This window comes from Medicago sativa, chromosome 3 (assembly GCF_051527215.1).
Source record: "Medicago sativa cultivar Bolivia chromosome 3, Bolivia_mono, whole genome shotgun sequence".
Taxonomy (NCBI): domain Eukaryota; kingdom Viridiplantae; phylum Streptophyta; class Magnoliopsida; order Fabales; family Fabaceae; genus Medicago; species Medicago sativa.
The window spans coordinates 59960997-59986327 of NC_140751.1; the positions used below are offsets into that span (position 1 = coordinate 59960997).

The 25331-nt window shown below is 33.8% G+C and overlaps 3 protein-coding genes across 3 annotated transcripts; all 3 read left to right on the forward strand.

Annotated features, from left to right (window-relative positions):
• The first annotated feature begins 81 nt into the window (after positions 1–81).
• On the forward strand, positions 82–2408 carry LOC146938748 (uncharacterized). The gene is made up of 4 exons (XM_085749680.1): positions 82–97; positions 385–997; positions 1232–1572; positions 1654–2408. The coding sequence occupies exons 1-4, from the start codon at positions 82–84 to the stop codon at positions 2406–2408; spliced, it is 1725 nt and encodes a 574-aa protein (XP_085605806.1).
• Positions 2409–2902: 494 nt separating this feature from the next.
• Positions 2903–8483, forward strand: LOC146938749 (ABC transporter G family member 26-like). The gene is made up of 9 exons (XM_085752632.1): positions 2903–3332; positions 3917–4206; positions 4515–4670; positions 4781–4964; positions 5056–5337; positions 5537–5818; positions 6288–6572; positions 6652–6759; positions 8020–8483. The coding sequence occupies exons 1-9, from the start codon at positions 3159–3161 to the stop codon at positions 8278–8280; spliced, it is 2022 nt and encodes a 673-aa protein (XP_085608758.1). The 5' UTR covers positions 2903–3158; the 3' UTR covers positions 8281–8483.
• A 1377-nt stretch (positions 8484–9860) lies between these two features.
• On the forward strand, positions 9861–13515 carry LOC146938750 (transmembrane protein C9orf5 protein). Its single transcript, XM_085752661.1, has 2 exons — positions 9861–11917; positions 13062–13515. The coding sequence occupies exons 1-2, from the start codon at positions 10034–10036 to the stop codon at positions 13170–13172; spliced, it is 1995 nt and encodes a 664-aa protein (XP_085608787.1). The 5' UTR covers positions 9861–10033; the 3' UTR covers positions 13173–13515.
• Positions 13516–25331: the final 11816 nt, after the last annotated feature.

Here is a 25331-nt window from a genome sequence, read left to right on the forward strand (position 1 = left end):
AAAACCCATTTCAAAATTTTGTGTGAAAATCTTGCCTCAAAATCATTGCTGATCGATTGCTAAGACGTTTCTACACACAAAATGCATCAAAGAACAGGTATTACAACGTTAAAATCCATTACATTTGATTGATTTTTCTGGTTTTTTTTTGTACTGTCACGCGTTTTAGCGGCAGTTAACTCCCGCTGGGAGTGAGCGGCTGTTAACTGCCGCTGGTAACTTAGAAAATTTTGAAAAATTTTCTAAGTGGCAGTAGCCACAGCCAAATTTTATTTTTTTTCCAATTTTTTTTTTCTTTTGTTTTTTTTGTTTGTTTATGTTATTATATGATATTAGATACATGTTTATTAATTAGTTTAGTAATTGTATGTTGTTTATTTATAGATAATGTTCAGAATGCGGGTGATGATCCGGGTGATCGAAAACCTAGAGTTGTCAATTCCATTAAGGTTGAAGCTCTCGCTAAGGTTGAAATTTCCGTTAAAGTTGAGGCTTCAAGCGTCAATTTCGATGTGTGGAAACTTCGTGACAACGTAGTGGACACGGCTCATTTCTTTTCAACCCGAGACACATGGAAAGATAAAGATGAATTGCTCGATTGGGTCCGTCGACAAGCAAATAGGGCTGGATTTACGGTCATCATTAGAAGATCTTGTGAAGGAAGAAATGCTATGTTGGAGTTGGTTTGTGAACGGAGCGGCGAGCACAAAGTACCGAAGACTAAAGTGAAGCATGAAGGAATGGGATCAAGAAAATGTGGGTGTTTGTTCAAGGTGCATGGATATGTTGTTAGGGAAGACAATGCTTGGAAATTGGCTATTCTTAATGGCGTTCACAACCATGAGATTGTGCCGTATGTAGCAGGGCACCTTCTTGCCGGAAGATTAACGGAGGACGACAAGAAGATTATACATGACTTGACCGATTCTTCGGTGAAACCAAAAAATATTTTGACAAATTTGAAGAACAAAAGGAAAGAGTCCATGACAAATATCAAGCAAGTCTACAATGAACGTCATAAATTCAAAAAGGCAAAAAGGGGTGACTTGATGGAGATGCAATATCTAATCACAAAGTTGGAAGAAAATGGATATGTTTATTACGTAAGAGAAAAAAAGGAAAGTCAAACCGTTCATGACATATTTTGGACTCATCCAATATCGGTAAAGTTGTTTAACAATTTTCCTACTGTTTTGATAATGGATTCCACGTACAAAACCAACTTGTATAGGATGCCATTGTTTGAAATAGTTGGAGTCACCTCAACCTATTTGACATATTCGGTTGGTTTTGCATTTATGACGTCAGAGAAGGAGCATAACTTTACGTGGGCTTTGCAAATGTTGCTTAAAATTCTTGGACCAAATAGTGATATGCCTAAGGTGGTAGTGACCGACAGGGACACGGGTATGATGAATGCCGTAAAAAATGTTCTCCCCGATAGTAGTGCAATACTTTGTTATTTCCATGTTGGCAAAAATGTTAGATCAAGAATCATCACCGATGGCAAAGTTAAACAGAATGTTGTTGTGGTGGATGTGCAAAAGAAGATTGTCGACGAGGAGAAGCATGGTAAGTTGGTTGATACCATATTTGATGCATGAGAAAAATTGGTTGAATCTCCTACTCAAGAGTTATATGCGGGTAATCTAGTGGAATTCCAAGATGCTTGTAAGGATCATCCAAACTTTCTTCACTATGTTCAAGAAACCATATTGAACCCTTTTAAGGACAAACTAGTGAGGGCATGGACGGACCTTGTGTTACATCTTGGGTGTAGGACCACGAATAGAGTTGAAGGAGCTCATGGTGTGGTGAAGGAATATTTGTCCACCTCCAAAGGTGATTTGGGTACTTGTTGGCAAAAAATAGATGAGATGTTGGCAAACCAATTTGGGGAGATACAATCATCGTTTGGTAGGAGTGTTACGGTCTTGGAACATAGGTACAAAGATGTCACTTTGTACTCCGGGTTGGGGGGTCACGTGTCTAGACAAGCCATGAATTTTATTTTTGTGGAAGAAGAGCGTGCTAGGAAAACCTTGTGCATTGAGAAGAAAACTTGTGGTTGTGTTCAAAGGACGTTGTATGGCCTACCTTGTGCATGCTTCATTGCTATGAAAATCCGTCACAACAAGCTCATTCGATTGGATGAGATACACCCGCATTGGCATAAGTTGTATATGGGTGAAGAACAAAGTAATGAAGATTTGTTTTCGGTCGCGGAGGAGTGGCGTGGTATCCAAGAACGTCTCCAAAGAGTTCCGTTCCAAATGAAACTAAAAATCAAAGAGGCTTTGCGGTTGTTAGCGTTTCCGGAGACCACATTGTTGTCACCACCTCCAAGAAAGGTGGCAACCAAAGGAGCTCCCAAAAAAATCAAAACTACACGTAAAGGTGTAAAATGAAAGAACCATTTGATTAATGCACATTTTTATTTTGTCTTAGTTTAAAAAAAACATCATACTAAGAGTAAAATGAAATTAATGAATTAAAAGAGTATGGTTCAAGTCTCGGCTAAATAAAAAAGACTACTATGTAGATGGTTACATTAGATGAAAGTTACACAATTTTTTTTTTAAGTTCTTTCTTAAAATCTGTCCGCAACTTTAAATTTGTCTCTATCCTTAAGGTATAATTGCGGACCAAGTCATGTAATATTACTCTTATCTCACATTTTTTTCTAAGTGAATATTTCCATCATCCGAGGTATAACTGTTTAATTGAAGTCACGTTCTTTTCTCCCCATTTTTTTTATCAAAGAAATGTTTGTATGATGACCAAGAAATGTTACTATAATATGGAAAAACCAAGCCAATGAGTGACGTCTATCTAACTAAATGCTGAAATATCTGACATAAACGAGTTTTTTAAACATTCACGTTGTACCAAACAAAATGTTATTCATTTTCTTGACATGTTTGTATGCATATCATAATGGTTGAAATCATACTAAAAAAATATGTTAATGGTTGAAATGGCATGTGAGGACCATACTCACCAATAACCTTGCCATGCAAAGTAAGTGTCATACCAACCGAAATGCTTCCTACAAATATATGAAAGCTAGTTGGTTAAATGTAGTTGACTCAACTCAACATATCTAAATTTTATTCCACATTTTGCTTCAAATTAGTTTTTTCTAACATTTTGAAATCATGGAAATTGGGGTAGAGGATGAGATTGTTGACATATCAACGTTACCTCCATCAAATGGTTCCATGATGATGGCAAGCAGGAATGCTTACTTTAGGAATAGGTTTTCAGAGATTGATATAGAAGTTGAAGATTCAGATATCAACCAAAATGGCCCCCTCCCCATTTTTCTAAAGGTACTATAGTACTAAATAGTATTATTCTATGGTTTCAAATGTGCATCTCTTTGCTGCATATATTAGTGTTCTAAAAACAGAACCAACTAGTTGAACAAAAAACCAGTCAATTTGCCGGTTTATTTATTCGTGTTTCTACCTTAGACTGGTTGAACATAGAATGAATGAGCCAGGATTGAACCGTAGTTGATTCAACCAATTTCTATTTTTCATTATTTATCTCTTTTATTAATATTTTTTATTTGTCATATTGTTCAACTATGGTTAAACCAATTGATTCATGATCCGAATATCTATCTAACTGGTTTGATCTCTGATTCGATTTTTAAAACATTGGCATATATATATGACACAGAATTAGGGAAATGAATTATATACATGCATTCGTGCAGTTTCGCACTAGCCGATTTGGACCGTTGGATTAAGATTGAATGGTCCATGTTTCAACTTTTATTTTAGGCCCTATTTTCCGAAGTTGAAATGTGGATTATCTGATCGTTTGATCGGATAATCTGAACCGTGTCACTGCGGCAAATGTGTGCTTTGAAATCAGTGAGTTACATTCATTTCTCATTACCATGCAGTTTGAAGATGTAGAGTATAAGGTGAGAAATAGCCAATTAGGCTCTGATAACCCTGTGAAGGCAATGGTGACAAAGGTATCCACACGACACACAGTAGAAGAAGATAGATACACGAGAATTTTGAAAGGCATTACTGGAAGCATTGGCCCCGGTGAAATTCTTGCTCTGATGGGTCCTTCTGGCAGTGGAAAGACAACCTTGTTGAGAGTTATAGGAGGAAGATTGCTCGACAATACAAAAGGAAAAATTACTTACAATGATGTTAAATATACTCCAGCTGTCAAGAGAAGGTTAAGTGGTTACCTAGCTTCATATATAGACGAATTCAGATTGCTTGCAGTTGAAGGTAACATACAGTCACTACATCAATAACTGTTAAATCAAGATCGGGTGGTTAAGATTTTAAGACCGTCCGATATTGATCTAATGACCATCGATGTGCGGACTGCGTGAATGCAAAGTATTTTCGACTGTAGGCAATCCGAATTCATATGTAGACATAATTAATCATGAATTATATTTGTTATGTAAAGTGCTTGATCCTTTTTTAGTAACATGGGCAAATACTTTTATTTTCTTTTTTGTCTTCTACTTGTAGGATTGGTTTTGTGACACAAGAGGATATACTTTTCCCACAATTAACAGTGGAAGAAACATTAGTCTTTTCAGCATTCTTAAGGTTACCAACCAATATGACCAAGCAACAAAAGTATGCGAAAGTAGAAACAACTGTGAAGGAGCTAGGCCTTGAAAGGTGTGTTGATTTTTTTCCCTATGACATTCTAAAACATCGATAAGAAAATTAACAACTTGTTTCAAAACGTTGAACCCTAAATCCTAAACAAATCTCTTGTATAACCATAGATGTCGACACACGAAAATAGGTGGAGGATATCTCAAAGGTATATCAGGAGGAGAAAGGAAAAGAACAAGCATAGGTTATGAAATTCTTGTTGATCCTTCATTGCTGTTGCTTGATGAACCAACTTCAGGTCTTGATTCTACAGCAGCAAACAAACTTCTTGTCACACTTCAAGGACTTGCAAAGGTTTCTAATTAAACTTAATCACGTGACATTATTCAGTACCTTGAATTTATAATATATGCTGAAAAAAGTTTCATTTGATTTACCTATATAGGCTGGAAGGACCATAATCTCAACAATTCACCAGCCATCAAGCAGAATCTTTCACATGTTTGACAAACTTCTTTTGATATCTGAAGGCTATCCTATTTACTATGGCGCTGCTAGAGAAACAATGGAGTATTTTTCGTCGTTGAGGTTCAATCCCGAAATAGCAATGAATCCGGCAGAGTTCTTGCTTGATTTGGCAACTGGTCAAGTGAATGACATAAGTGTTCCGACGGATATTTTTGAAGAACAAGAGCCTACTCATGACCCTTCAAAATCTGTTATTAAGGTACGGATTCTTCCGCGCGTGCACACACACAGTCGATTGGGAGTTCCCGTGTTCGAACCCTGTCTGAAACAAAGATTTTACTTAATATTCGGCTGAACTTCGTATTATCAGGATCCCTTCCGCGCACACCCACATATAACATATTAATTGCATCCTCTATATCTTACTAATCTTACAAATTGTTTCTTTTTTGTAATAGTATCTACAACTCAAGTACAAAACTCTACTGGAGCCAAAAGAAAAAGAGAATCATAGAGGTGTAAGCACACCACAAAATCTTCAACTAGCCATTCAGGTTAAGAAAGAGTGGACATTGAGTTGGTTGGACCAATTTGTTATTCTTTCAAGGAGAACATATAGAGCAAGATGCAAGGACTATTTTGACAAGTTAAGACTAATTCAAGCACTTGGAGTAGCACTTTTGTTGGGGCTACTTTGGTGGAAATCTTCAACCAACACAGAAGCTCAACTCAAGGATCAGGTAGTTTCCGTGACACTTCTTTAAAACCTTGTTTTGATAAACAACGTAATTAAGTGCTTATAGCATAATCTCTTATCGCATAAGTGCTTAGGTATAAGCTATTTCTACAACAAAATATAAAATAAAGTCAAACTATTTTCATATAAACTATAAGCTGTTTTCAAAAGCTTTCTTAGAGAGCTTATAGAAAGAATATGAAAACAGCTTATGGACATGTCATAACCTGTTTTCATAAGCTCTTCCAAACAGTCTCACAAATGCTTATGAAAGTAGATAAGCTCAAACCAGTCAATTCAGACAAACTAACAGACATGTCATAAGTAGCTTCTGTAAGCTCTCTTAAACTGTCTCACAAGTACTTATGCAGTAGATAAGCTTAAATAAGTCAATCCAAACAAACAAACACCAACTATATTACAAGATTGAGCTACTAATTAAGCAATAATAACTATATCTATATATGTTGCAGGTTGGTTTAGCATTCTACATCTGTATATTCTGGACATCTTCATGCCTTTTTGGAGCAATCTATGTGTTTCCATTTGAAAAGTACTACTTGATAAAAGAAAGGAAAGCTGACATGTATAGATTAAGTGTATACTATATATGCAGCACTCTATGTGACATGGTAGCACATGTTTGCTATCCAACTTTTTTCTTTATTATTGTCTACTTCATGGCTGGATTTAAGAGGACTGTGGCTTGCTTCTTCCTCACGTTATTTGTTGTTCTACTAATAGCTATAACAAGTCAAGTAAGTTATTATGTCAATGATTAATTTAGTGTTAATTTTAAGCTTTGAATTTAACTTCTATGTATAATTTTGTTACTAGGGTGCAGGAGAAATGTTTGGAGCTGCAGTTATGAGTATTAAAAGAGCAGGGATGGCTGCTTCTTTGGTACTAATGTTGTTCCTCCTTACTGGTGGTTACTATGTCCAGGTATATTAACATTTTTGAATTTAGATTCCTTGCAGTTACCAATTTTATGCGTTCACGAAGTTAACACATTAGTGGATGCTGGGTCGAGATTGGACAATTCGTATTTCAAGTTCAGCATTTTAGATTTCTAAAAAAAATATAAATCTACATTAAAATATGGATCGTCTGATCTCGATCCAACGACCATCGATGTACTGACTGCGTGAATGCGTGCAATCGGTAGCAATTTGAAATAATGAGTGCAAGAATGACAATAAAAATGTAACATGATTATAATGTTAGTCACATGTATGTGAAATCATTCTTTAAAAAAAAGCATGTGAAATGATTGGTAATCAATGTTCTTGTGTCATTTCAAAAAGAGGACGTTTGTTTGTGAAAACGTTGTGCATTAACATTTCCTGTAGACACATGAACAAATATTTTCAAAGCTCTCCTACAAATTCTTGAAGAAATAAAAAAAAAAATTTCAAAATAAGCTGGTAATTTTGTAATTAAATGTAGAAACTGAATAAATGTAGACAAACGTTTTCTTATACCAAGTATAGGCAAAAAGTTTTATGGTTAACCCACCTTGAACTGCATACTTCAAAATTGCTTAAATACCTATGGCAATTGATACCACCCTTCAAACAAGGGACGAATTCATAAATTTTAATAAGTGGGGTCAAGGTCATATTAAAAAATACAAGTTTTTATTTTTTTCAATCTAATTAATTACATTACTTTTTAATACAAAATTACTTTTTTTATTTGTTAATCAATAATTTTAGGACATTCATTAGTATTTTCTTAGTTTTATAGTTTATTGTATAGTGTTATGAATGGACGAACAAAAGTTACCATATCAGTGAGTCAAATTACATAAATATCTAAGTATTGGTTAAAAATAGAATGGGCACTGCCCCCACCTTGCATCCATGCCTGCATTCGAAAGTAGAAGCTCATGATATTATTTGTCCTTATGACTAAGACGATGATTTGATCAATGTCAGTTTGATAACAACTTGAAAAACAAATATAAGTTGTGTGTTGAGTCACGTATATTTGTTTTCTCCTATTTTTGTCAAACTGGTACCGACTAGGTCACTCTCTCAAATGTTACCACAAAGATAATCGTAAACTTCTACTTTTAAAGGCGAACATCACTCATTATTAGAGTTTAGGTGAACATCACTCATGTCCTACTATACTCACATGTACGCATTTCCCTTTAGTAAGATTTCAAAATACTAACAAAACACATATTTTTTGTTGCAGCACATACCAAAGTTCATGCAGTGGATGAAGTATCTTTCATTCATGTACTATGGTTTTAGGCTACTTCTAAAAGTGCAATATTCAGGAGATGAATTATATGATTGTGAAAGCAAGGGAGGGTGTAGACCACTACAGAGTTCACCACAATTTGCCACTGTAAACTTGAAAGGTGGCTTAAAAGAAGTTTGGATTTTGGCAACCATGGCTATATGCTTCCGAATGATGGCTTATTTATGGCTCCGCAGAAGAATTGATGTCTGAAAATTAATCTTAATTATTTCTATGATGAAGAAGTTTGTTGATTGAGAGATTTATGTTAATGTTAGTAATTTATCACATTAGCATATGATTTGAGAGATGTATCAATTATCAATCATGTATGTGAACCTACTTGAAGCCGGGGGCGTAATTAATAACTTTATTAAGATGTTTATTATTAGTTGATATTTTAAATATTTTTAAAACTTTCTCCATTACACTCAAAGAAATGAAAAAGAAGTCGTTAAGCTTAAACACAGTTTCCTGATAATGATTATTAAAGGAGAATATTGAAAGATAACCCTTTTTCTCTTCCCCGCGATTATAGAGAAAGACATGCAAGAAAAACTCCTTACATTACAAAAGTACTTAGGCCAAATCTTATGCATAGGCAATAAAAAGTACTTAGGCCAAATCTTATGCATAGGCAATAAAAGATTAAGATTAATCATTTGAAAAATCTAAAATGCATTTAACAACAACATTTACAATTTTTTTTTTACCTAATTACAAATCTTCATGAATCATACGATAGAATTGATTTTACTTCCATAATTAATTTTAATATAAAGATAGATTTGGAGATTTTGATTCTACATTTGATTTTAAGACTTTTTCTTTAGAAATTTTTTGAATTTTAGACTTAAATAACATAAATATTTTAAATATAAGTTCGTTTACTTTTAACTCCCTTTTTTTTCAATTTTAACTCCTTTTTATTCCGAGTAAATTTTAACGAATTAGTTTATTCAAAATCAATTTTTAGCATCGTAGAAGTGAATACACGCTTAAACCATTAGCTCATTTTTAAAGAGTTTTCATTTCCTATTTCAACAATTTTGACACCATTTTTTTTTATCAATCCATGATTTTAACAATCCAATGACAATAAATTGTTCACTCTTTCAATTCTTTGTATATCATTTCAATCTACATTCTTTTGGTCTTTTTAGGCTATTTATGCTCGATCACAACTCAATTTAACACCCTTTTTATTAAGACTTCAATGATTAGACCCTTTCTTTTCATTCCATCAAACTAGATTGTTAAAATCATTAGTTGGTTAAGTTAAATTTTTAAAATAAAAGATCAAAATTACCTAATTAAAAAAAAGAAAACAAAGTCTGCAAATCTTAGCTCAACCGACAAAACACCAAAATTGTTAGGTCGAACCCCATGACCGAGTCTTAAATCCCACGTATATGAATGAGTTTCAATAGTTATTTATTATTTCATTAATTAAAAAAATAGGAAAACAATTTTTTTTATCAAAATAGAAAAACAAAAACAACATTTTAGCCAAAACATTAAAAGGAAAAGTGATCAAATAGAAAACAAAAACTCCATTTTAGCCAAAACAATAAAAGGAAAAGTGAGATTGATTGAACTAAAATACAATCAATCAACAATTAAAGATTGAAAAAATAATGGAAAGTCATCATTAGAAAACAATTGTACTCTTCCTTCACGTTCCTTTCCTTGTTTTGTTTAAACCCCCCTCTGGCTGTAGGTCCCACAAAAAAAAACACTAAACAAAAAAATTAACATAAAAACAAAACAAAACAAAACAAAATAAAAAAACCACTCACATTCATGATCATTAGTTCATCACCCCTTATCTATAGTCAAAACCCAAAGAGTTTCCGACAATAACCACCACCTTAACTAAGGTTCTGAATTGAAACATTAACATAAAACATAAACACAAATCAAATCCATTTTCTCTCTCCTCTGTGCATGTTTCATCACAATCACAATGGAAATGGTTCCATATTCTGACCCAAAAACTGCCACCACTCCAGCATGGCAAGACATGTTCCGATCCGCATCCTCACTAAAACCAAAACCATCCTCCACCAAACCGCCTAACGCGCCGTCAGACACACCCCACGCGCCTTTCATCATTCCCCACGCGCCGTCGTCTGCTCAATCCACCGCCGACCCAGATGGAAAAAACACATTTTCCGGTGATCCTCAGGTGAGACTCGCTCTATACATAGCTATGGCACATATGGGTCTTGTTTTTGCCATTTTCATTCTCTACACTGTTTCAAAGCTCTTGGAACAGTATCTAAGACCTTTTCAATGGGCTGTGCTTTGTTCAATTCCTCTTAGAGGAATTCAACAGACCATTGTTTCGTTTTGGGCTGAGCCTCTCACGTTGGGACTCACTGAAACTGTTCTTGCTGTTCCTGTTGCGGTTTTCAGGGTTTTTGTTGGTACTCTTGTTGAGATTAGAGAAGCTTTGTTTAGACTCATTTTGAGGAAACCAAAGCCTCCTAATCCTCATCCAAGTAGGAGACGTAGTGGATTTTCAAATTTGCTTCGTTTGTTGGTTTCTTTTGGGATATTTATCATTGCTTATGAGAAGCTTGGTGGTTTTGGTGCTTCATCACTTTTAGGGTTAGGTTTTGTGTTTAGCTCTAAGAATGTGGATTCAACTATGCACACTTTGTCTTCTTTGAGGACGAATAGTTTCAGGAGAAGTACAATTAGTGCTTTTTTTACAAGAAGGGTGGTGAGGAAGTTGAATACTATTGTTGCAATTGGGCTTATTGTTGTTATGATTGTAGGGTTTTTGACTGGGGTCATTTTCTTTTCTTATAAGATTGGTGTCGAAGGAAAAGATGCCGTTGTTTCTCTTAAGTTACATGTTGAGGAGAGTAATTATTCTGAGAGAATTGGTGTTAAGAAGTGGATGGAAGAGAATGATGTTGCTGGAATGGTTGATAGTTACACCACTAAGTTCTACGAGACTGTTTCTGAACAAATTGATGGGTTGGCTGTGCAATATAACATGACTGAAATTGTGACTGGGATTAAACATTTTGTGATATCAACTCCTGCTAACTCTTCAACACCTTCAAGAGCTTTGGTCAAACCTTCACCATACACAGAAAAGTTTTTGAGTTTGAAAAGTCGGGTTAAGAACCGTGAATGGAGTCAAATTTACGAGGAACTCGATTCACTTTTTCGAGAGCTTGTGATCTCGCGCGAAGATTTGGTTGAGAAGGCAAAAGGGTTTGCTTTTAAAGGCGTCGATGTAGCTCAACGTATTTTCGCTAGTAGTGCAACTGTGCTTGGAAGCAGTACAAAATTTATGTTATCCATTGCTAATTCCATAGTCTCTGGTGCTGCAGAGGTTTTCAATTTTGTATCTCAAACAATGGTGTTTATTTGGGTTTTGTATATTCTCATTACATCAGAGTCTGGTGGAGTAACTGAACAAGTGATGCATATGCTTCCAATTTCAATCTCCACTAGAGTTAGATGTGTTGATGTTTTGGATAAAGCTATTTCAGGTGTTCTTTTGGCTACCGCTGAGATTGCATTTTTCCAAGGATGTCTTACATGGCTTTTGTTTAGGTTATGCAAAATTCATTTCTTGTATATGTCAACTGTACTTGCATTCATTAGTCCTTTGCTGCCAATATTTCTATCTTGGCTTGCGACGATTCCGGCAGCTTTGCAACTAGTGATGGAAGGCAGATACATACTGGGCGTTTTCTTGGCTGTTACTCACCTTTTCCTTATGGATTATGGTGCGTCAGAGATTCTCGAAGATGTTCCTGGAAATAGTGCTTATCTTACTGGACTCAGCATCATTGGGGGAATGACATTGTTCCCATCAGCTCTTGAGGTAAAATTTTTAACTCCTTGATTTGATTTTCTCAGGTTTGGTTGTACGGTGACAAAAAATTATTTTGAATGAATTGATTTTGTCAAATTGATTCTGCCTAAAAGTGAGTTGATTGTTAAATGGTTTATGTTTGGATATATTTATGTAAAAGTGGATAGAAGTTTAAAACAATAAATTTCAACAGTTGTAGATGCAAATACTTTAAATTCCAGCTTCAAGTTAGAATGAAGTATATAGACATGTCAAAATCTATTCTACACCATTAGAATCAATTATCTCCTCCAAAAGTGGATCCAAACATAGTTTTTCCATCATTCTTTCGCTCTTTATGCATCATGTTTTAGCTGTTTCTCTAGGTTTCCACCCTTGTTGTTTCAACACATAACCAGTAGCAAATCTGTGTTTTGGTATTTCATGTCAGCTTGCTTCTCTTGAAGAATCTTGATTTAACATTGAAATCTTGTTTACCTACATAACTTGATTAACTTTTCTAAAGATAATGGTTGTGGATAAGTAATTTTCTGAGATATTCATTACAATGTTGTTTTTATCTTTATTTTTGGCTTAAATATATCTCTAGTTTTCCAAAGATATTTCACAGTCCCTCTTCTATAAAAATGATCACAACTAGCCACTCTTTATAACCCCGTCTGTCAAAAATCCTTATGTGCAAAACAAAAGTCATGTCTGATCATGTCACATTGACTTTTAAATGACGCTGCGTTCATGTGGCAATTGACTGTGTTTTACACAAAGGGATTTTTGATTGACGAAGTTATCGAGAGGGACCAATTGTGGTCATTTTCAGATAAGATAAACCAAAAGCCGCTGAAAAATATCTGATTAATCAATTTTATTACGCACTTATAGCATATACACTGATCATACAAGTACTTATGAATAAGCTATTTTTATAACAAAAGATAAAATAAAGTCAAATTGTTTCCATATAAGTTATAAGCTATGTCAATAGATAAACTCAAATAAACTAATACAAACTGGCCCTAAAAGTAATAATTATCCCGTTTTAGAAAACTAAAATCATATTCATTATTTAAGCCTTTATTTTTTAGTTGTGTTTAGAGACGCTTATCTTATATCCATGACATTGTTAGATTGACTGAAAGGGTATGTTGTTCTGCAGGGGGCTATTATGGGGCCATTGATAACTACAGTCATGATTGCTCTGAAGGATTTATATGCTGAATTTGTTTTGGAAGAACCGAAGGACAGGGCCAAGAAGAAAACTAGCTAAGCTTCTTCCACCTTTGTTTATATATAGAAGTATTTATTGGCTGTTGAAATTTTCTGTAATTGCATTGCTTGTTAGTGAAGTTTTCCTTTCAATTGTGAGAGTTGCTCAATGGTCAGTCATTTTTTTTTCTTCATTTGTATCATAAGATTATTATATAATTGGCAAAAAATAGGTTTTTTTATTGCTTTTTATCTATTTTTGGGGTCATCAAATATTTTGATCACTTGGTGGCAGTGTTTTGTTGAACTGTACATTTAGATCTGTATTTATTCCTGTACAATTTTTCTTATTCATTGTATTTGTACCTAAAAAGAAATAAAGACTTGTGCAAGTTCGTCGGAAATGTTTAATTTCTTCAATTTTCTTGGATATACCGTGTTTTATTCAGTGTTGTCAATACTGCACTATAACAGTTTAGAGGAGTGAAATGGCCCCTGACCGCTAAAGGATATGCAATAGTGAAATAGTTTAGTCTAGCGGCTAAAATAGTCGACCTTGTGGCTGCTGCAGTGCCGCGCCTTAGAATGAGATAGAAAAGTCCAAAAAGGCCTTAAAATGTAAACATGATAGCGTATGAACTTCTCTCTCTCGCTCTTGCTTTCATTTTTCACCCTTTCAGTTCCACTAGTACATCTCAGCTAATTGTTGAGTTTTATGTATATATTGAGTAAGTTATATTATCTGTATAAAAATTTATTGAGTAAGTTATATTATCTGTATAAAAATTTCAAATAGTAGTCATTCTGATATACCAGTATAGTGTTTTTGGAGTCGACCGCAATGTTCTACTTCTGAGGTTGATAACACTGGTTTCATTAGCAGTACTTTTCATTATTCTTAATTATGTGCATTCATTAGCAACTATGCCAAGTTCACCAGGATCTTCCACTTGGTTGATATAATATAAGTACATGCAGGACATAAAGTACTTTACAACTTTTTGTTATGAAAGGATCTGTCTATCATGAAGTAGGTACTTTTGTAGCTAAAGGATACAGTTAGCACTGACAATCAAGATGTTTTCATATATGATATAGTACTAGTATAACATTACATTGGGTGTGCTAGTTTATTTCTTTCTGTCAAATGAATTCCTGAAAAAGTTGGCACTGGGAACCTGAGTTGAATTTGATGCAAAGAAAGTGTTTGTCAAGATGTAAAATACACCCCACCCCCCACATCCAGAACAGGTACACAGTGGAGATGCAAGATACCTGCATTGGCCTGAATGAAGCATCTTGAGTTATAACACAAGAAAAACATATAAACAAGTCATTGTTAAAAACTAACTTGTTGCCAACACACACAGATAGAGTTTGTCAGTGACAATAAACATTAAAACCAAACAGTCTTTTCTTTCACCTCTAGAACTCTTGCCAAGCAATTTGAAACCGGAAAAACCCTTGATCAAACATATTTTTCCCGTTTTTAAAAAAAAACATACACCACTTTTTAAAACGAAGGATTCTCAATGACATGAAAAAACATTGCTTTTTAAAAAATAGTAAGCGCGCAACAAGCAGCTTTAACCCTAAAAACTATACCAAACAAATCTAACATACATAATAACATAATGTATTGAATTACATGATATTAAATGCATCATTTCTACTCTTCACAACCCCTAAAGCCTATTTTAATTGACTTATTTGAACTTATTTATAGACATAAACACTTGTGAAAACCATTTGAGAGAACTTACGAAAACAACTTACAATATATGTCCATAAGATGTTTTCACCTTATTTTTATCATCCCCGGTATATCTTATGAAAACATGCCTCAAATTTTTATAGTTATTTTTTCTCTTTTCTAAACTAAACAAATACATTTTTTTATAAAAAAAATGACCATTTACGGAGGTGACTAAATTTGTATTTAATCAACTCCTTAATAATCAGCTAATATATATTGCCCACACTTCTATTTATAAATCTCCACTTTACTTTTATTTGTATCGATGTGGGACGTTTGAGTTATCTTAAATGTGGATGCAAGGGATATGGGCATCCCCAGTTCAGTCTGCAGCATCACCAGAGGTTATGTTAACTATGGATTACAAAAATTAATTGAGATCTCAACAAGTTGGTTATTGATTGTTCCATTAGCTTATTGTCTTACTTGTCACAACTACAGTGGCAGAGCCTACATTGATTTATTGTAGTGTGATCTCTTATGTTCTATATCATTTATGATCCACTATCATGTTTATTCGTAAAAGAACCAATATTATCATGCAAGTATTATCATGTTTATACTCACTACCACCTTTGATCAAGAGGTACTTGGGCTTATGTCTTGAGTTTCTGAGCCCAACTTTTCCCACCCCACAAAGCTCTTCGAAAGTATGCATCTAAAAAAATTAGTTTCTTTGCCATCTGCATGTGTACTTCCGGACAAAAACGCAATTTGTTTTCCTCCATAAGAACATTTTCTGAGTCGTGTGGTTTTTTTAAATGTGGAAGGTAGGTTAAAGTTGGACCTGTGTTCTTTCATGCATGTAGTTTTACAGCAACTTCCCGTGGAAGTAATTTTGATGATATTGTTGATGAAGCGCTTAAATGCAAATGATTTCACCCCAAACTTGATTCTTCAACATTCACCAGTCATCGCCATCACATATAAACGAATTTAAAAAATTGGGAGGTGGAACACATTAATACATATTACCAACCTGTTTGTTTCCACGGCTGCAACTGGCTAGACGGCGTTTATCCTAAAGCTACCATTTGGAGCTTCTCATTTGCTGCGGTTGAGACCTTGTAGACACATGACAACGGCGATAGAGGCGATAGAACGTGAAACCAATTACGTACTACATATTTTATACTACATATGTTATGATAGAACTCACAAGCATGAAGCAAACCTGCCTAGTTCATACCTTTCAAACTTTCATTTGAAATTAACAGGTTTAATGGAGATGCTTATCCTAGACACATAGCTTAATTTAATTAGAGTATTTGACTCATTTGAGACTTTAGGGGTCCCTTCACAGTTTAGGGTTTAGACCCTCTATTTCGGTTTTGAAACTAATTCTTGAGTTAGTCTCACTTAAAACTTTGTTCTCCATTGACAAAAAAAAAAAAAAAAAAAAAACAAAACTCTTTGTTCTCATCAACGGAACTTTAAAGTCTCACCATAATTTAGACTTTTTAAATTAGTTATGAGACTAATTCTTAATTTGGAGTTTTTTCTCACTTAAAACTCTTCACCTAAATCCAAATGTGTGTTTTGTGGGATAAAAAAATTGCTCATTCTATCTAAAATGTTCGACATGTGCTTCCAATCTATCTCAAATGTTCGGCATGTGCTTCAAACTGAAAATTGGTCAATAAGAAGGACAGTTCGGTGCACTAAAGCTCCCGTGCAGGTTCGGGAAAGAGTCCCACCAACTGAAAAATTGGTCAATGAATTTGATCTGTCTGGTGAAGATGGATGAGAGCCAATGGTGGCGGAAAGTGCTCCAGTACGGTGGCGAAGAGTCTTAGCAGTGGGACGAAAGGTTTCTGCAGGCACGTTACCCTTGTAATGGAACTGAGAAAGAGTGTGTAGAAAGTGTTGTGAAAAGTGAATAATACCTAGAGGGTGAAACAAAGTCACCCTTGTATAGGCGCTCGTGACGATAACCGCCTCCGGGTTTTGCAGCGTGTGATTAAGGAGCGGTTAAAGGACACATGTAGGGTGATCCTCGCGCGGAGGTGTGCTTGGATGTGGTGTGGTGCACTAGAGTTGGTGTGTTCCTTCAGACGCGGGGCCTTAAGGCGGTGCAAGTTTAGTCCATGTGTCAACGCGGGATTGGGCTTCTTACCGGTCCAGTACATAATTAAATTAATTAGCTTTTCAAAACTAAAATACATAGAAATTAAGGAACTTTATGCACCGACAAACAATTTCATATGGATCCATCAGCAACTTTATGCATGTTCCCATGTATGAGAGAAATATAATTTCAAATAATATAAAATAAAAAATTAAAAAATACCGAAAAAATAAATGAAATTATAAAATAAAATAAAATAAAATAAAATATTGATGTGATACATGTAATTGTTATAATCTATGATACTTACCAGTTAACTTTTTTATTCCGATACGGTAAGCAACGTAAAAGATAATCATGTCTTTCAAAAGTAAGGCAGCCAAATCCATGAGATGTTTCTTGGTAGGGTCCGTGTTCACCATGTGAACTCCTAGTGATATAGGAGATTCAGAAAATGTAATCGGCTTCTCCAAAAAATCCTTCATACTTCTTGCCTGTTCCTTAGCTAGTTCTTTCAGAGAGGTGTTAATCACCTTCTGTTGGGTGATAAACTCCCTAACGTTCCTCCAGTTCTCGGCCCTCTTGGAGTAAGAAGCTCCCTTTTGAATACGAACACAGGTGGATTTCAACAGACGAGAGGTCATGGTTGCGGGGTGGTAGCCGGCGGCAGCGGTTGAGGGAAGGAGGGAGGGAGAGGGAGAGAGAGAGAGGGAGAGGGAGCGCTTAGGGTTACAGAAGAGAATGACAAAGCAATAACAAAGCAAAATGGACTCCACTAATAGGCTTTGGGCCTAAGAGCATACACATCCAAGACATCCTATTTGATGGTATAAATGGACTCCACTTAATATTTTATATTATTTTACACTTTCCAATTATTTAACCACTTAAACTACATTTTCTAAATATTCATACCACTCATTAAAAACTTTAAAATGGGTCCCATTACACCCACAATTTTTCATTAAAAGCTAAAAAGTATGTGACATATTCAACTCTATGTATTTTTATATTCCAACCCAACAAAAGACACGGTAGTATAATATGGCAACGGTGCCAAGTTTGGAAACGATTTAGAAAGCTAAATACCCATAGGTAACTTTTAGGGTACACAAATTGTTAAACTTGTGTACATATACACAAACACTCATTTAACCTTCAATTTATCATTTGAAAATTTAATGGTTAAGATGTAATGATGACAGTGGCAACTTCACTCTTATTTCTTAAATTGGTGTTCGCCCATATATAGTCACAACATATAGAACAATAGACACAAGATGTCCTTATATTTTAAACCGTAAACAGTTCATGGATGAAAAAGTAATAGAAACTATAATGTAGTGGAAACATAAAGTCCCTAAACACATAATTAGGGTTCACAATAATTTGAAAGAAATTTAACATTCATTGGAAAATAACTTTCATTCATGAAGAATCTTATAACTCCACAACCTAATATTTTGATACCACATGTAAGTTATAGTTTTCATTTACATATATATGTTCAATAAAATTATACAACATAAGGAGTTCAGAACATATGGTATTTTATGAAAATTCAACGTTCATTCATGATGAAATCGAAACATTCATTGAGAATCATATAATTCCATAGCCTATGGTTGTGATACCACATGCAAGTTATACTTTTAACATTCATGTTTACGTTCAAGAAAACCATACATCATAAGGATCTTGGAACATATGATTTTCACATAATAAAGATATTAAATGGTGGTGCATTCATCTATGGTGATTGAAAATACATAGAAACGACAATTTTTGAATGACAGTCAGTAGAAACAATTCTTTAAATCTCAATCTATCTCTTTCTCGTCGGTTCATTCTTACAATTTGTTCTTGATAGTTAATTGTCAGAGAAACTTTTATGAAATATACAGAACCCTTAAGTTAGTAACTTGCCTTCTTTCACATGAACATTTGCATCCTTTCATGTATTTTCACATTCTTTCAAATTAATACTCACATCCTTTCACATGAGTCACCATATATAATTTATATTAATTAAATTATTCTTACATATGTGTTGTCTTTCATGATTTTCGACTACTCATCCTTTCGTGTATGCGCATATGCGTAAACACAGTCTTGTAGGTTGTTTTTCAATGATCCAAGCTCTGATTAGGAATCATGGGGGGTGGGAATCTCTATTTTATTTCACATGACTCGTTGGAGTCATGCTTCCTAGGGTAGGTGTTGGAATCTCTATTTATCTCTATTTTTTAGCATGCTTCTTTATTCGTTTTTAATACTAATGTGTAGTTATACCTGAAATTTTCGTATTTTAATATGTATTTCAAATTGAAGTTTGAGGTGTTGCACATAACATGAAATACAAAACAATACAAATATAAAACATAAATCACTAAGAAACACACAAAGTTTAAATCATAAATCAATAATATATCTAATTGAGAATCACAGACACATGGTTTTGGTGGTGGTAAACATATACGGATCTATAGGAATGATAGCATTCATGGAAGTGTGTGTGTGTGCGCGGGGGGGGGGGGGGGGGGGGGGGTGGTTATTTTATGTGACGTTCGTTGAGTTAAAATAAATTCGTTGCAAGTGAGGTCATGAGGTTGTTTTTGGTCGTTGGGAGGTAGAGGTAGGAAGGGAGATCCTCCAAAGACCAGAATTTATGAAATAAAAATTTATGAATCTTAATAATATAAAAATCTTATGTGTACAGAATGGGTGCATGCTTCACTCAAAAATAAATAAATTTATAATAATAAACTTGAAATTATGAACTTATAACACAACCAATACACTTAGATCTGGATCTATTACAAAGATATTATGAAAGCCGAACCAACACAATCACACTATCTGCGAATTGCAAATATAAACTGCAAAAAGCAGTAAAGGGAGAAAGCTACCTATAGATGTGCTCCAATGAAAACAGATTTTATGGAACGGTTATTTAGTTTTTGAAACTCACAATGATGAAAACCTTGTTGGAGACGCTCTAACTGGATTTAACAAGGTCTAATATATGACAACATAAAATGCAAGACTAGGGCTTGTAAGCAACATCAATTCTCAAAGAAAACACCACCATTCTTTTACAAAATACCCTGCATTTGTTTTGAAGATGTTTGTGGCAGATTCCAGAGCTCATTATTAATCTTGGATTCATAGTACAAGTTTACAATTTGTGCATTGTTATACCATATACTATAATCAGGATCAGAATCGCACAACTTGCTATTTCCACTTCCCAAAAATAGACACTCACTTTAGAATTTCCAAACAATTACAAAATAAATAAAATAAAAAAATACCGAAAAAATAAATGAAATTATAAAATAAAAAATAAAAAATATTGATGCGATACATGTAATTGTTATAATCTATGATACTTACCAGTTAAATTTTTTATCCCGATACGATAAGCAGCGTAAAAGATAATCATGTCTTTCAAAAGTAAGGCAGCCAAATCCATGAGATGTTTCTTGGTAGGGTCTGTGTTCACCATGTGAACTCCTAGTGATATAGGAGATTCAGAAAATGTAATCGGCTTCTCCAAAAAATCTTTCATACTTCTTGCCTGTTCCTTAGCTAGTTCTTTCAGAGAGGTGTTAATCACCTTCTGTTGGGTGATAAACTCCCTAACATTCCTCCAGTTCTCGGCTGTAACACCCCGTTTTCCCAACTTGAAAATTTCATTTAAAACAGTATTTAATTCATAAAATGGATGTCACATACTCCTTAAAAATCATAAAAAGGTTCATCAAGGACACGTAAGGAATAGAAGTAAAAAGCAGGTTTCCATCCCGTTACGTATCAGAGCACCTAGACACAATGTGAGGAGTCTACTCACGAACACAGCTAGTCCTGGTTACTTGCGCGTTACCAACGTAAGGGCAACATTACAATAGAAGGGGTGAGATTTCTTAAACAATAATATTAAACATATAAATCATATAAAGTACATTCAACAACTTAAACATTATTAACATATTTTAAGCTCCATTAACTAGCATCATTAATCACCTACATTAGTCATATACTTCATCAGATAACTTCAATTATTAATAAAACATCATCAAATAATAGTCGCAACACATTGTCATAATCACATAACATCTTATCATAAATCACATAACATCTAACATCAACAATAATAATAAGCATCAACATATAATATCAATAATAATAATAATAACCATCAACATCTAACATCAATAATAATATGCATCACCATGTAATTCACGTAATAGCATTATCAAAACATAGCATTTATTGGAAACAACTTCATAACTAAGTTCAATAATCAACTTCATAAACATCATCATTAAATCATAATCACAATCAAATATCATCATCGAATATCATCATTAAACCATCATTAAATATAAGTTATGACGACTCTACAATGCAACAACAACTTCAACAACTTAGACCACTTCGACAACAACTTAGACAACTTCAACATGCATGTGGTACCACCAAATAACATATATATTTCTACACAAAATAACAAATATATTTCTACACCAAATAACATATATATTTCTACACAAAATAACCCCACAACTTAATATTTATTTTATTTTCGAATCTTATTTTACTAAACAATAAAACAATTCACAATGTCTCATAAATTTCTTTAAAATCATATAAATCACATAAATCTTATAAATCACACTAATCATATAAATATATTCTAAAACTCATTTAAAATAATTAAATAAAAAGGAGGGCGTTACAACTCTCCCCAACTTAAAAGAATTTCGTCCTCGAAATTCAAGCACAATAGAAAATAAATTTAGTCATTACTTCTTCAAACAAAACACAAAAATCACATCAAATTAGTCAGTTAAACATGATCACATAAAAAACATAACTACTAACTAGAAAACATGACGACACGACACAACGACTCATCTACTTGGCCGGACGGACCGACCTGCTCTGGTACCAATTGTAACACCCCGTTTTCCCAACTTGAAAATTTCATTTAAAATAGAGTATTTAATTCATAAAAGGGATGTCACATACTCCTTAAAAATCATAAAAAGGTTCATCAAGGACACGTATGGAATAGAAGTAAAAAGCAGGTTCCCATCCCGTTACGTATCAGAGCACCTAGACACAATGTGAGGAGTCTACTCACGAACACAGCTAGTCTTGGTTACCTGCGCGTTACCAACGTAAGGGCAACATTACAACAGAAGGGGTGAGATTTCTCAAACAATAATATTAAACATATAAATCATATAAAGTATATTCAACAACTTAAACATTATTAACATATCTTAAACTCCATTAACTAGCATCATTAATCACCTACATTAGTCATATACTTCATCAGATAACTTCAATTATTAATAAAACATCATCAAATAATAGTCGCAACACATTCTTATAATCATATAACATCTTATCATAAATCACAAAACATCTAACATCAACAATAATAATAAGCATCAACATCTAACATCAATAATAATAATAATCATCAACATCTAACATCAATAATAATAGACATCACCATGTAATTCACGTAATAGCATTATCAAAACATAGCATTTATTGGAAACAACTTCATAACCAAGTTCAATAATCAACTTCATAAACAACATCATCATTAAATCATAATCACAATCAAATACCATCATCAAATATCATCATTAAATCATCATTAAATATAAGTTATGACGACTCTACAATGCAACAACAACTTCAACAACAACTTAGACAACTTCAACAACAACTTAGACAACTTCAACATGCATGTGGTACCACCAAATAACATATATATTTTTACACAAAATAACAAATATATTTCTACACCAAATAACATATATATTTCTACACAAAATAACCCCACAACTTAATATTTATTTTATTTTTCGAATCTTATTTTATTAAACAATAAAACAAGTCACAATGTCTCATAAATTTCTCTAAAATCATATAAATCACATAAATCTTATAAATCACACTAATCATATAAATATATTCTAAAACTCGTTTAAAATAATTAAATAAAAAGGAGGGCGTTACATCGGCCCTCTTGGAGTAAGAAGCTCCCTTTTGAATACGAACACAGGCGGATTTCAACAGACGAGAGGCCATGGTTGCGGGATGGTCGCCGGCTGCAGCGGTTGAGGGAAGGAGGGAGGGAGAGGGAGAGGGAGCGCTTAGGGTTATAGAAGAGTGACAAAGCAATAACAAAGTAAAATGGACTCCACTAATGGGCTTTGGGCCTAAGAGCATACACATCCAAGACATCCTATTTGATGGTATAAATGGACTCCACTTAATATTTTATATTATTTCACACTTTCCAATTATTTAACCACTTAAATTACATTTTCTAAATATTCATACCACTCATTAAAAACTTTAAAATGGGTCTCATTACACCCACAATTTTTCATTAAAAGCTAAAAAGTATGTGACATATTCAACTCTATGTATTTTTATATTCCAACCCAACAAAAGACACGGTAGTATAATATGGCAACGGTGCCAAGTTTGGAAACGATTTAGAAAGCTAAATACCCATAGGTAACTTTTGGGGTACACAAATTATTAAACTTGTGTACATATACACAAACACTCCTTTAACCTTCAATTTATCATTTGAAAATTTAATGGTTAAGATGTAATGATGGCAGTGGCAACTTCACTCTTATTTCTTAAATTGGTGTTCGCCCATATATAGTCACAACATATAGAACAATAGACACAAGATGTCCTTATATTTTAAACCGTAAACAGCTCATGGATGAAAAAGTAATGGAAACTTTAATGTAGTGGAAACATAAAGTCCCTAAACACATAATTAGGGTTCACAATAATTTGAAAGAAATTTAACATTCATTGGAAAATAACTTTCATTCATGAAGAATCATATAACTCCACAACCTAATATTTTGATACCACATGTAAGTTATAATTTACATATATATGTTCAATAAAATTATACAGCATAAGGAGTTCAGAACATATGGTATTTTATGAAAATCCAGAGTTCATTCATGATGAAATCGAAACATTCATTGAGAATCATATAATTCCATAGCCTATATGGTTGTGATACCACATGCAAGTTATACTTTTAACATTCATGTTTACGTTCAAGAAAATCATACATCATAAGGATCTTGGAACATATGATTTTCACATAATAAAGATATTAAATGGTGGTGCATTCATCTATGGTGATTGAAAATACATAGAAACGACAATTTTTGAATGACAGTCAGTAGAAACAATTCTCTAAATCTCAATCTATGCCTTTCTTGTCGGTTCATTCTTACAATTTGTTCTTGATAGTTAATTGTCAGAGAAACTTTTATGAAATATACAAAACCCTTAAGTTAGTAACTTGCCTTCTTTCACATGAACATTTGCATCCTTTCATGTATTTTCACATTCTTTCAAATTAATACTCACATCCTTTCACATGAGTCACCATATATAATTTATATTAATTAAATTATTCTTACAGATGTATTGTCTTTCATGATTTTCGACTACTCATCCTTTCGTTGTTTTGTGTATGCGCATATGCGTAAACACAGTCTTGTAGGTTGTTTTTCAATGATCCAAGCTCTGATTAGGAATCATGGGGGGTGGGAATCTCTATTTTATTTCACATGACTCGTTGGAGTCATGCTTCCTAGGGTAGGTGTTGGAATCTCTATTTATCTCTATTTTTTAGCATGCTTCTTTATTCCTTTTTAATACTGATGTGTAGTTATACCTGAAATTTTCGTATTTTAATATGTATTTCAAATTGAAGTTTGAGGTGTTGCACATAACATGAAATACAAAACAATACAAATATAAAACATAAATCACTGAGAAACACACAAAGTCTAAATCATAAATCAATAATATATCTAATTGAGAATCACAGGCACATGGTTTTGGTGGTGGTAAACATATACGGATCTATAGGAATGATAGCATTCATGGAAGTGTGTGTGTGTGCGTGTGCTTGCGGGGGGGGGGGGGGGGGGGGTATTTTATGTGATGTTCGTTGAGTTAAAATAAATTCGTTGCAATTGAGGTCATGCAGTTGTTTTTGGTCGTTGGGAGGTAGAGGTAGGAAGGGAGATCCTCCAAAGAGGAGGAAAAAATAACAATCATGACAAAGAAAATGACCTTCGTGGTAGGAGCGATATAGAGATTTGGAGGGTAAAACATTGGTTGTTAAGAGAAGGACTTAGAAAGAAGACAAAATTTCTCCCACTTAAAAATTAAAGCCGACACATTGTTATAGGAAGGTTGAAATATATGATTGCATCAAAATTACACTGACCTCCCCTGAGGTTTGTTCAAACGACACAAACATCCCCTCTAGTTTTATAATAAACATTAACCTCCCTTAAAGTCTTTTAAAATAT